The sequence below is a fragment of the Cygnus olor genome, chromosome 5, assembly GCF_009769625.2.
Source record: "Cygnus olor isolate bCygOlo1 chromosome 5, bCygOlo1.pri.v2, whole genome shotgun sequence".
Lineage (NCBI taxonomy): Eukaryota > Metazoa > Chordata > Aves > Anseriformes > Anatidae > Cygnus > Cygnus olor.
Window position 1 is genome coordinate 4,548,023 of NC_049173.1, and position 12,147 is coordinate 4,560,169.

At 44.0% G+C, this 12,147-nt stretch overlaps 1 protein-coding gene across 1 annotated transcript in view; it reads left to right on the forward strand.

The window, feature by feature from the left end:
* PELI2 (pellino E3 ubiquitin protein ligase family member 2) overlaps positions 1-7,605 on the forward strand; it is a 77,225-nt gene extending 69,620 nt beyond the window's left edge. Inside the window, exon 6 of the mRNA XM_040558673.1 lies at positions 1,371-7,605. Within this exon, the coding sequence (XP_040414607.1) occupies positions 1,371-1,937 (567 nt within the window). The 3' untranslated portion in view covers positions 1,938-7,605. The remainder of the gene's footprint in view (positions 1-1,370) is intronic.
* Positions 7,606-12,147: the final 4,542 nt, after the last annotated feature.

A 12,147-nucleotide genomic window follows, 5' to 3' on the forward strand; every position in this document is an offset into this window, starting at 1 on the left:
CAGTAGGTCTGTCTCTTTAAATTTCATTTAATACATTTTCATCACTACTTAACTGGGAGCAATAGCACAATTTGCCTATGTTTTCGACATTAAAATAAACTAGAGAATATTTCACTGAAATACAATATGTCTCTAACATAATCCCTTGAAAATGTATCATACGTACCTGCTTTTTTTCAGATGAAAGAAGCCTTCAGGCAGTGCACATTGGGGCTATATTTGCATGGAATACCTCACCGAATAAAGAGCTAACTAGTTTGGGGGTGGGGGGCTAATTGCTCAGAAGCTGAGGCTGTGTGGCTCTGGTTGTGGAATTTATTGCTTGAGATATTTGACTGGTAATTCACTCTGCTGTAGTGATATCTATGAAAGTGCCTGTGCACGTAGCTGGTATTGCATTTGTCATTTATCCATAACGTACCCGCGGAAGAGTGTTTCACTGTTGATGAGGTACGCTGGGGGAGTTCATGCTTCTGCAAAATGCTTTATGCTTGCCACAAGCCAAAAAATGGTATCTGAGGAGAGGACAGCTGGTCTGTCCTGGGTGTAGCTGGTTTTGGTCTAAAGATCTGCACGAGGAGCAGCCCTCTGCCAACACACATCAGCAAAGAATTTCAGGGGAGCTAGTTGGGTGCTCTGCTAAGACAGTCCTAAGGGAATGGCCGTTTTCCTCTTCAGTCCGCGGTGACTTACCTTAAACATGAGAGGCACACAAAGGATCAATCCTAGAGAGAGGAAAATGGCATGCTCAGAGGTGGGGGGTATTTGTAAAATCACGTTATGGTTTGGGTTGGCAGGGACCTTACAGCCCACCTAATTCCAGCCTCTGCCATGGACGCAACCCCAGGCTGCCCCCAGCCCCACTCAGCCTGGCCTTGGGCACTGCCAAGGATGGGGCAGCCACAGCTCCTCGGGGCAGCCTGCGCTAGGGCCTCATCACTGCCTTCATAGTAAAGAATTTCTTCCTCGCATCTAATCGAAACCTACCCTTTTTTGTTTTAAAACTATTACCCCCTGTCCTCTTATGAAGAACTCAGTGTAATGTAATATCTTCCCAAAGAATTACAGGAAGGAAAACTGTGCATAATAGCTAGTATTCCCACTGCATGTAACAGTTGTAAATTTACTACCTCATGTACAAGCACAGCATAAAAAAGACCCATGCTTATTATAAACTGAAATATAGGAAAAGAGATGAGATGAATTTAAAAAAAAAAAAAAATGGGGTTCCAGAAGGAAACAGTAAGGCAAAATTAGTTAGCATGCTAGGAAGAGTAACCATTTGAGAAAGAGGACGCGTTTACAGATCTAACTCTGTCTGTAAAAGAGGTATCTGAGATCCGACCATCATCTTTGTGTTCCACCTCTAGGTAGAAAATGAGACCAACGTCCTCCAAGATGGCTCCCTGATCGACCTGTGTGGAGCCACCCTTCTGTGGAGAACAGCAGATGGACTGTTTCACACTCCAACTCAGAAACACATTGAGGCTCTGCGACAGGAGATCAACGCTGCCAGGCCGCAGTGTCCCGTCGGGTTAAACACATTGGCGTTTCCCAGCATCAACCGTAAAGATGTGGTAGAGGAGAAGCAACCCTGGGCATACCTCAGCTGTGGTCATGTCCATGGCTATCACAACTGGGGACATCGCAGTGACACAGAAGCCAATGAGCGGGAATGTCCCATGTGCAGAACCATTGGCCCCTACGTGCCTCTCTGGCTCGGTTGTGAAGCAGGCTTTTATGTGGATGCTGGTCCTCCGACCCATGCTTTCACCCCGTGTGGACATGTGTGCTCTGAGAAATCTGCGAAATACTGGTCTCAAATCCCACTGCCTCATGGTACTCATGCATTTCATGCTGCCTGCCCTTTTTGTGCAACACAACTGTCTGGGGAACACAACTGCGTCAAGCTAATTTTTCAGGGTCCAATTGACTGATATCACTTTGCAATGACCACAATAACGTTTTCTTTAACAATTTACTGTGAAGATTTTGCCACTAACTCTAGATTTTACCTTTTTTTATAATGTTATTAATAGGGTGGTAGGGTGGGGCTGGGGAGCTGACAAGGAAATTGTGAGGGGCTGTGGTGGAATGGGATACATTGATACCTGGAATTTGACAGATATCAGTGGTGTTGCATGCTCAAAAGCAGCATATTCATGAAGTCTTCTTGGTCAAATTGTAGTATATTTGTAATCTTTTTATTAGCACCCTGGATCAGAAAAAGGTGTCTTAATGATTTTTTTAAGCTAAGATTTTTTAATGGAAAGGTTTTTTCTTCTAAACTTTGACAAGCCTTTAAAACCTATTTTTCAAATCTAGAAGGAACATACAGAATGTAACTCGTTAATTTGCAATATAAATTAACTTGAATAGTTTCTCAAGGAGCTAATACAGAATGTGTGGACAACCATAGGTGAATGTTCACTAGAGATAATTGGATATGTAAGAGAAAAATTAGCTGCCTAAATTGTAGAGTATAAATGCTATTAAAATATCTATTATGGTGTAACACAGCTGGCCAAAAAGGCATCAAGGATTACTTGAAACTGAGGAAATCCTGTTTGCATTGATTTCCTTTCAGTGTAATAGATATCCACTGTTCATTACGTATGGTATATGGCTGGTTTTCTTTCTTATTTTTTCCTCCCTGTTTAACCTGCATCTGGTGAAACTGCTTTACTTTTTTACATAAATAGGTCTGGTTTGTAAGCCGGTGTTCTGTATATGTGTAGTCTGGCCTTTTTATTTTTGCTTAACTTAGCTTGCCCTAACTGTTCCTTGCATGCCCAGAACCATTGGGTTAATTGAGATGTGGCGACCCTTTAAAAACTGCATTAATGGAGGGGTAGTGCTGCAGCAAGATGGAAGGTTTAGGTACAGTTTATACAGAGCTTATCTACATAGACCTGAATTCAGGAAAGCACTTAGTTAATGTTTGAATATAAGCCCGTGGATGGGACTGTTTAGTGCTTCAATGGATTGTGGTTATATGCTGTTATGTTTTGAAATAAAACAATTAAAAATAAGTTATTTAAGCTCACTTAGCCAAAATGCTGTGAGGAGAGCATCCTATCTAGTTCAAGTGAGTGTTTTGTTCACTTTTCAACTTGCTGCCATCTGTCACCTTTTTTGCAGATTGAGATGTGTTTGTATCCATTTTTTTCAAATGTTTGCAAATCAAACAGCATTCAAATGTAATCAAATATATGTATCAGGGTGGTGCATCTGAAGTGGATCACTTGAAATTCCTGACTTTTTAAGGGAGCTGATAAATGTTTACTATGGAGATAATTAAATCAGAATTTCATATGAGATGTACCCCGCCCACTGTTAGTTTCATTTCATACAGAATGATAACTCTTTGATTTGTGTTTTTTTTCTTTTGCCCTCTGTACTCTTGGTATCTGAGGTATCAATCTATCCAGGTTTAAAAAAAAAAAAAGGAGAAAATTATAACACCTAGATGAAATAGACCATTCAAGCTCAGTTCTGTTTAATCAACTATAGCTTTTTGCTATATTTGTGCCCTTTGTATAAATATATAATTTATATGATTTTAATATATTCTGTATATATATACTTGAATTGGCCTGTTCATATTTTGGTTGTAAAATTATTTTATAGTTAACCTTATAAACATTTTACAAATCCCTTGCCAATGGTGATGGGATATACTTTGTCTGCTGCTGTTTTTAGTGTAATTTTGCTGTATAAATGTTCAGCATTTTAATGATTTGAAAATAGCTTTACTTTTCTTTTTATTCTTTTGCTGCTGTAAAGAAACAGTTTTGTTCTGCAGCATTTTCTCTAAAAATCAAACTGTACAGTTTTGTCCCACTCGGTGATTGGAAATAGGACGAACCTTGTTAACCTAAAACTATATGCTTCTTTCTAGTGCCTTTTCAATGAGATCCTCTTGTGATTCCATACTCTGACTCCTTACTCCCACAAGCCAACCTTGTGGCTAATCTTCATCAAGAATGGCAGCCCAGCCAGGTGGGAAAGAAATGCCTTTGGGCCTTCAATTCCTTCTTATGGTTTCTGTCATAAATGTGAAGGTGCCTCTTCCCTGTTTATATTCAGCTCAAGTTCCTCAGGTTCCATATGCATACTGCAGCATTACTTCTGGTTAGCATATACCTCATCTGCGAGAGGCGCACTCACCTCCACCTTGTTCTTACTGGACTCTGAAATACTTAACCTTGTTTCTCACAAGAGATGCTATGAAAACACTTTCAGGAAATGTTTGTTCACTGTTGAATTAAGCCCTCAAGCTGTGCGTTACTGCTGGGGGCCAGAAGTCTTGAGCTTCCTGTATGGCAACTTCACCGGTCTGGGGTGGCAACTATTTTTACTGAGCTTTAGCTGATCAGGACATGCATGCGTAGTCTCCTTTTGAGCGTAAATGGGTGTAAACGTGCAGGTTTTGAGGCATCTCCATTATCCAGCTTCTTTACTTGCTTCCTTTGCTGTTGCAGATTAATTGCTTTGGGGCTTCATATAGCTGTACCCTGTGCAAAGTGAATTTATGATGCTAGAGGAATGCTCACTAGAAATGCCAGCACACCATTGGGTTGCGTTTTTTGGCTTGCATGATGTGGAAAACAGGCTAATGGTTTGTATCTGAGGGAAGTGTCCTTTGGAAAGACTGTGTTTAGGCAAGATTTTTGTTTCTTTTGTCGGCAATTCTGTGTAACAACAAATACTGTAGGAGGGAAAACTTGCCTCTTATCTGGGGAACAAATTTCCGCAGTTCCTTTGCATGAATTCAGGTACTTTGTCATTAACCAGTATTCAAATCTAGGGTGAGTCCCACAGAGCTGGATTTACTGGGAAGGCAGGAGAGTCTGTAGCATTATTTTTCTCAAACACTAGTGCCATGTATGCTGCTCTGACTAAATGACCATTTGGCTGCTTATCCCTTTTCTCCTTCCCTTGTCTCAATAACCACACACCTTCACTGATGTGGTAACTCAGCTGGAAAAAGTAATTTCTAGACAAATAAGACCAATTCTGTTCGGAACGACTCAATTTGAGAACCACACTCAAACTTTGTTTTGAAAGTTGATTTCATGATTTCAGTGTGATGATATTCCTTGTATACCATTTCAAGTGTTGGCAGTGTATTCTTTATGGATTTTTTTCACCTGTTAACTGTTGATTCTATTTAAATGCTTCAAAAACAGCTTTGACTGCATAACGTACAGCTAAAAGTATTTTTCTATCTTAAAAAAAAAAAAAGTCTGTCATATCCATGCATGCTGGAGCTGTAATGCTTTCCTTTTTCCTGGCAGCTTCTTGGTAGAGTGCTGAAGTCTCAATAAGCGGCTCAGTGGTAAGCGTTGTTCTTATTTGAATCGTGTTCCAAATAGCACAAAGGAGTTAGCATGATACTGCATTTTAATCAAGATTTTTTTTTTCCAAGTGTGGTCACTTTGTGCCTCGGGTACAGTAGTCGTACTGTACTGGCATAGTAATTAAAGGATCAGTTTTCTTCCTGAGGGTGGGAACGGGGCTCAAAAGAGATGCAAGTTGCTGTCAGCCTGGTTCCACGAGGGACAGACCGCCTTGAAGCAACGCCATGCCAGGAGCTTTCAGACCTGGCTCATGCTCTAAAAAGCACTCGCTTTTGTTGGAAGTCCCAGGATGAATTGGAAAAGCTGGAACCACAGGTGGTCCTCCCAGGAAAATGTTCCTTGAGGTTCTAAGGACAATTCATGGAGTTGAAGGGTTCTGCCTAGAGCCAGGGCAGGGAGCAGAGGTGCTGAGTGGGGGACTTCTCTGAATTGCTGAGAAACTGCAACAGTCTCTGAATAGAATTTGCTATTTTAGTCTGCACACCACCCAAAATAAACTGCTGTCTAGAACTGTGGTAACTCTCCTTTAGTGCTGTTGCCGAAGCCGATCACCTTTGCTGCTCTTTTTTTTCTTTTGCTGACCAGCTGTTGTTCTGGAAGTGGAAGCTTCTCCAAGACGGTCGTGTTTCTGTTCACAGACATTGTAGTCTTGACACTTTTGTGGGGTTAGAGAACTGTTGGTAGTGTTCTGGCCATCATCACTACTGATTTTCGTTTGAACGCATTTTTAATAGGTTAGAAAAACCGACCTGGCTTGACTCCTGCTCTTGATTAAAGGTGAGCTGCAAATATTCTTTTTTGAGACGGGCCATGCCTGTCTGTTCTTTGTCAAGGGTTGTTCTGTCATGGGTGATAAATGCTGTTTTCCCCGAGATTGTTGCTGACTTGCTGCATGGGGTGTGAAGTGACGGCTCCCGTGGAATCGATATGTAGAGCTGTTGATGTGAAGAGGTAGGAAGCAGAAGTCTGTCAGGCATTCGAGCTGAGCAGATGTGGACAGCCCGGCTTCTGTGGAGAGCTCTGGCCAAGGATCCTCCTCATTTGCTCAGTTTTCAGTCTCTCGTGAGTTCTTGGTTCCTCTCATTCTCTACTCATCCATGTAGTTGCAGGTAAACAAATAGAGCTTGAAAAGAAAACATGGAAGAAAATATTAAGAGATACCTTCAGGCTTGCTTCTGTTCAAGGAAAACAAAGTGAAGTTACAAATGTCTATCACGGGTTTTTCTCAGTATTTTTATTTTATAAGTACTCTTAACAAGTCTACACTTTGTGAGTTACAAGAAAAAACATAGAAGGTAAGGCTGGTTTGGTGGTTTGGGGAGGAGGGTAGTTTCTAGGATGAAAAGTCGCAGTGTGCAAACCAAGTCCCACCGACTGCAGCAAACACTTTGATATTGCAAGAACAGTAGAGCGAGCCTCGACAAGTAGTAAAGATACAGCTTTACTTTATGTTGATCAGCCTCTGTTTATTGGCAGCAGAACAAAAATAAGCTGCTTGGACAACCAAGCTACAGACAAAACTGGTGGCTGTCAATATTTCCTTCGACCGGGGCATATTTACGCTTTCCTGGGTGGACAAGCCAATCCTCAAGTCACCTTGAGGTCCCTTCTGTTTCTGTCATGGTGATAAGGGATGGGCATTGTTTTATTCTTGGATCGAATACGTGATGAAGAGTCCCTGGAAGGCTCCTTCTTCCTGGGACCCAACCATAGGAAAAGCCTCATCCACACAGTGAGCCCCGTACGATGGAGAAGTTATGTTTACCTTTGAACAGTGTTAGCAGCTGTTAAACTTCTGGGTATGTTTGTAACCTTGGTCTTTTATACACCACGTGAAATGGACTGAAATAATTTCTTTGCTGTTGTACCTGTGGAAGCACAAGCCATTTTACAGGAAAAAAAAAATAAAAAAAAAAAATTGTTCTCAGTATTGTCATCGACTCCTTCAGTTTCTTCACCTGCTGGCTGGTTGTCAGGGTTTGATTTTGATTTGCGAAAACAAATGAATAACTTAAAAAAAAGTTTCTCCTACTCTTTTATCCCATTTCTTCTATTCCTTGACAAAAACCTAAGCCTCTGAGGAGTCTTAAGTATTCAAGGTAGTGGAGTGTATTCAGGTGTGAGTGCCCTGAAATTTCAGTTAATTCACTTCCCTGATTTTTAAATTGAACTGTTTGTTTTCAATGCCAGCTGCCTTCTTGCGGTGTTAACATAATTGCTAAATAAAAACAATTTCCAGGAATAATATGCCTTGTGACTCTTGAAATTAATTTCCATAATGGTAATTCACTGTTTTGTTTATATCTGTATTTGTCCCTTTTGGTATGCAGTCCCTGTGAATACATAAGCTTTTTTTTATGAGCTAAAATAAATTGCTTTTTTGGTAAATGAGGAAAAAAACATCGGTATGAGCATAACAGGGAAATAAGGATTTCTGCAACTTTCTCTAAATGTGATGGTTTGCCAGTGGGCTCTCAGGCTTCCTTGTAATGGGAGGGCATGAAAGTTGGAGGCTTTAAGTCTACTCAGTTCATGTTATGCAAGACAGTAGGACCAAACATCTTCCTAAAGATACCATCTCCCTTGCTTTTTCTCCACTTTCTTATTATGCAGTTCAAGATGCTGAGGTCTCGTCACTCCCTGTAGCAAGGAGCGTGTATTCCTGCCTTTAAAACTTCACTTTGCAGCGACTGCGGCTTTTGCTGCTGTGAAATGATCTTTGTGAGGTGTCTGGAGCATTTGTGGTTACCGCCTTTCTCTCCCTTTCAAGGTATTGCTGCATGGATGCATATTTTTAGGAGGAACTTAAGAAATCTCTTTCATGTGAAAGTAAGGCAGACAGAAGTTTGACAGAGATGTCTGAGTTGTCTCAGCCTGATTCTTTTTTTCCTTTTAAAAATTTAACTCGGTGAAATCTCATGTCTGAATACAGGCTCAAGATGAGGAAACAACAGCAGGAAGGAGTTCATTAGAACCCCAATTACATCAGTGTTTAAAATTATATATAATTATGCAGTACGAACACAGTTTGTGGAATATTTGCCTTAGAACTCTGCAGAGGCAGGGCCTGGCCTTTGAACCAAGTGGAAATTTGCCACCTCTGATGAAGTGTCTTCCACAAGAGAAGGAGAAGGGAGGAAGGAAGGCCGAAGCTGGACACTGACTCCCTTCCTCCATGAGGGCTGTTGCTGCTCTTTCTGGAGAAGTGACCCAGCCTCTTGGTCTGGTTCATAAATCTCCATATAGAAACGGAGCTGTGCTGGCCATGGGGCAAGCTGAGCACATGAACCAGGCAAAGAAAGGGTCCTTCGGCTCTGCTGGCAGCCAAATCCTCTGCTATGCTGTGGTGATGGAGGCACCCTTGGGCCCAGCGATCTGAAGGTGTTTAGGGCCAGCTGTGGAGAGCTTAGGCCCATGTGCCTCAAACACTGTGACTAGTTGGGGCCCCTCAATCCAGGAAGGACAGGGAGTTGATCGAGAATGTGCAGAGAAGAGTGAGGAAGCTGGTGAAGAGGCTGGAAAATGAGTTATGAGGAGAAGTTGAGGGAACTGGGGCTGTTTGGAGAAAAGGAGGCTGAGGGGAGGCCTCCTCGCTCTCTACAGTTACCCGAAAGGAGGCTGCGGCGAGGGGGGTGTTGGTCTCTTTTCTCAGGTGATGGGATGTGAGAAAACGGCCTTGAGTTGTGCCAGAGGAGGTTTAGGCTGGACATCAGGAAGAATTTCTTCATGGAGAGGGTGGTCAAGCACCCAATGGGCTGCCCAGGAAGGTGGTGGAGTCCCTGTCCCTGGAGGTATTTAAGAGACTTGGGGACATGGCACTGAGGGACAAGTCTTAGTGCTGGGACTTGGTAGGTTGTGTTGATGGCTGGGCTTGGTGATCATGAAGGTTTTTTCCAGCCTGGATGGTTCTCTGATTCTCTGTGTTGAACCCTTGCTCTGATAGAGGGGCTTCAGCAGCAAGAGGCCCTTTGGACCTCATTAGGGAGGGATGTTTTCCCCTGTATCCTTCTGTGCCCTGCCAGGGGAAGGTGCAGCAGGCACTGCATGCTGCTGAAAGCCAGCAACACACAGCTGCACGGCCAGCTGGGTTAGCCATGAGAGGAGCCAGGCTCAGCCTCCAGGGCGATTTGGGATTTGGGCCAAACTGTCTGTCAAGCTAAGACCACAAATCCAGCTCAGCAGGCTGGTGAGAGCAATGAGCAGCATCTGGCTGACCTCAGGTCTGTGGTGTGTCCCCTCTGCTCTTTCTCTGCTTAAATAGGAAGAGAGGAGCCAGGGAAGGGACCACTTAAGTCCGTGCTGAAAGTTGTGCCAGCCCACGCAGCCCTCATAGGATAGGGCAGCTAATGCAGCATAGGCACCTAAAGCCTGATAATGCTAATAACTGAGTCCCAGGGAAAGCAGCAAAGCCTCAAGGACGGCAGGCTTTGGGCCTGGCTTTTCCCTGCTCTGACCTTGGGCAGGAGGCTTTTAATTTGCCATTCCCTATCTAAGGAATGGGAATCAGGACTGCCCAGCCCTGCCTTGCCTGGAGGTGTGAAACAATGATTTAAGCGCTTTCTGACGGAAAATAAAACTTAATTATTTTCATCTTGCAAGCAGCAGAAAACATATCTATATATACATCCTTTTGTATATCCTTATTTAATGTGCCTATTTCCTGGGAGCCTGCTGTTTTCAGGGGGGGGCACGGTCCCCAGGGGCAGGCTTCTCTCCCTTCCCACCAGGCCCCACCGGTGCCCTCAGGCCATACTCCCAGGGATCTGAGCGCATGTAATGGAGAGCGTCCAGACAGCCAAGAGCCTCGAGAGCCGGGAACGGCAAGTGTTACAGGCAGTCCCTGACCTGCAAGGCAGAAATCTTTCCTCCTTTGCACACGTGTGGGCCAGATGTCCTGCCTCGCCTGTGCTGCGAGACAGCAAGTGGCGAAGGTGGGAGACTACCTGAGGTGAGGCTGCCCACGGCAGATACAAAAAAGGCTTGGCCATGCCCAAAGCAGGGGACCTGATCCTGAGGAAGACGCAGGGAGCTGGATGAACTTGGCTGTGTTCCCACTGTCTGCGCGAGGTTCAATGCTGCCATCGTGGGACACCTGCATCCCCCCCCAGGGTGGCATCACTGCAGGCTGCCGGGACAGAACGTGCAGGCCAAGCATGGGATTTCCAGCACATGGAAGTGCAGGAGTATCCAAACCTTGTTGGTTGGTTTTATTTGGACAGAGTTTGCAGGCTGAAGAGGAAGAGGTTCATATTAAAATTTAAATAATTCATAGCCTGGCAGTTAAGAGGTGGTATCCATAGCCTCACTGGATGCCTATTGCAGTTGAGGCAGAGGAGCAGCTTGCTTTTCCTCATCCCCTCGTTTCCTCCTTCCCTCTTCCAGTTTCCAGGGAAGGTAGTTTTTTTTGTTGGTTGCTCACAAATGCAAAGCTCCCATTAGATTGTTTTAAGTACAAAAACCCTCTGAATCGGTTAAAGTTTCCCCCACTGAGAAAACTCAAGTTTGCTCTGAGTAAGTTCTGCAAACAAACATCGCTCTTCCTTCACTGTTTCTGAAGAGAAGTTTTGGGAATTTTCTGTTCCGTGGAAGTTCTTGGCATTTTAAACTCCTTCTAGAACAACCAAATGAATTAAAATACTGAGAGCATCTGTAGGATAGCATTTCCAGAGGGATTTAGATGTTCAAGTAAATGATTCCCCCTTGGCTCTGCTTGCTGGAATTACCATGTGTGCCAGCAAACACCAGAAATTTCCTCAAAAGCCCGAAGTCTTTTCAAGTGATTCACCACAACAAGCGGGCTGGGAGCAGAACCCAGACATTGTCTGCAGAGTTGAAAGACTTGGCATGTTTTGGATTCAAGGCCTGCAATTAATCAGTGCAGAGCCTGCTACAAACTAGGTCTCCGGCCCCTAATCTCAGCAAGCATAAATCCATGCCTGGGTGTGGATGCTGGTGAAGCTGCTGTCACAGTATCTCCCCCAGTCTGGCTTTTTTTTTTAAGGGAAATTTTTGGAAATGGGGGGATTTGGGCAGGACTTGGCAGCATGACTGCCTTTGGCCTGGAAGGAGGGAGCACCTTCAGTGTCACTAGGCGTAGGGCAGCCATGGTCCTGACCAAAAATAGGTGGTGCTGCCCTTCTGCACTGACGGTACCCTCGCACTGATGGGTTTTGCTAAGGAAAAAAAAAATAAATAAATAATTAAACCTTGGATTTGGGGTAAAAAATCTCCTATCAATGTGAAAGCAGAGCAGCTGATGGCTGCCGTAGCCCCAGTTTGGCTCTGGCACCCTGTGGGGCTGGGGTTTCCTGCAGTGTGCCAGGTAGCAGCCAGCGAGAGATTCCAGCTCTGGGTCCCTGGCTGCTCTTCCCAGAGGGACATGATGGAGCTGTGTGCTGCTGTATACCGGGGGCAGAGTCACAGAAAATCACAGAAAACATTGAGACTTCAGTGTGTTTTTTCTTTGTTTTTTTTTTTTTACTAAAATCATGTTTTGCTTCATTTTTGTTCCCCTTGACCTATGAATGCACACTGAGCTGCCTCCTGCTCTCCTTGTCAGCTGTCCTGAGCCTCTGCCTGGGAAAAAGCCAAAGCACCATCACCCCAAAGCAAGCGCTCCGTATATTTATGCTGATCTCCTGCTTTCCCCAAAATCAACCTGTGTGCTGTCTTTGTGGCTGAGTGGTTCTCCTCCTTTTCTTCTCATTCAGGTGCGCTGACAGATTCAAGCCCCTATCGCCCTCCTTCCTGTAAGCTTAAGAAGGGTGAGATCCTTATGAGCCTT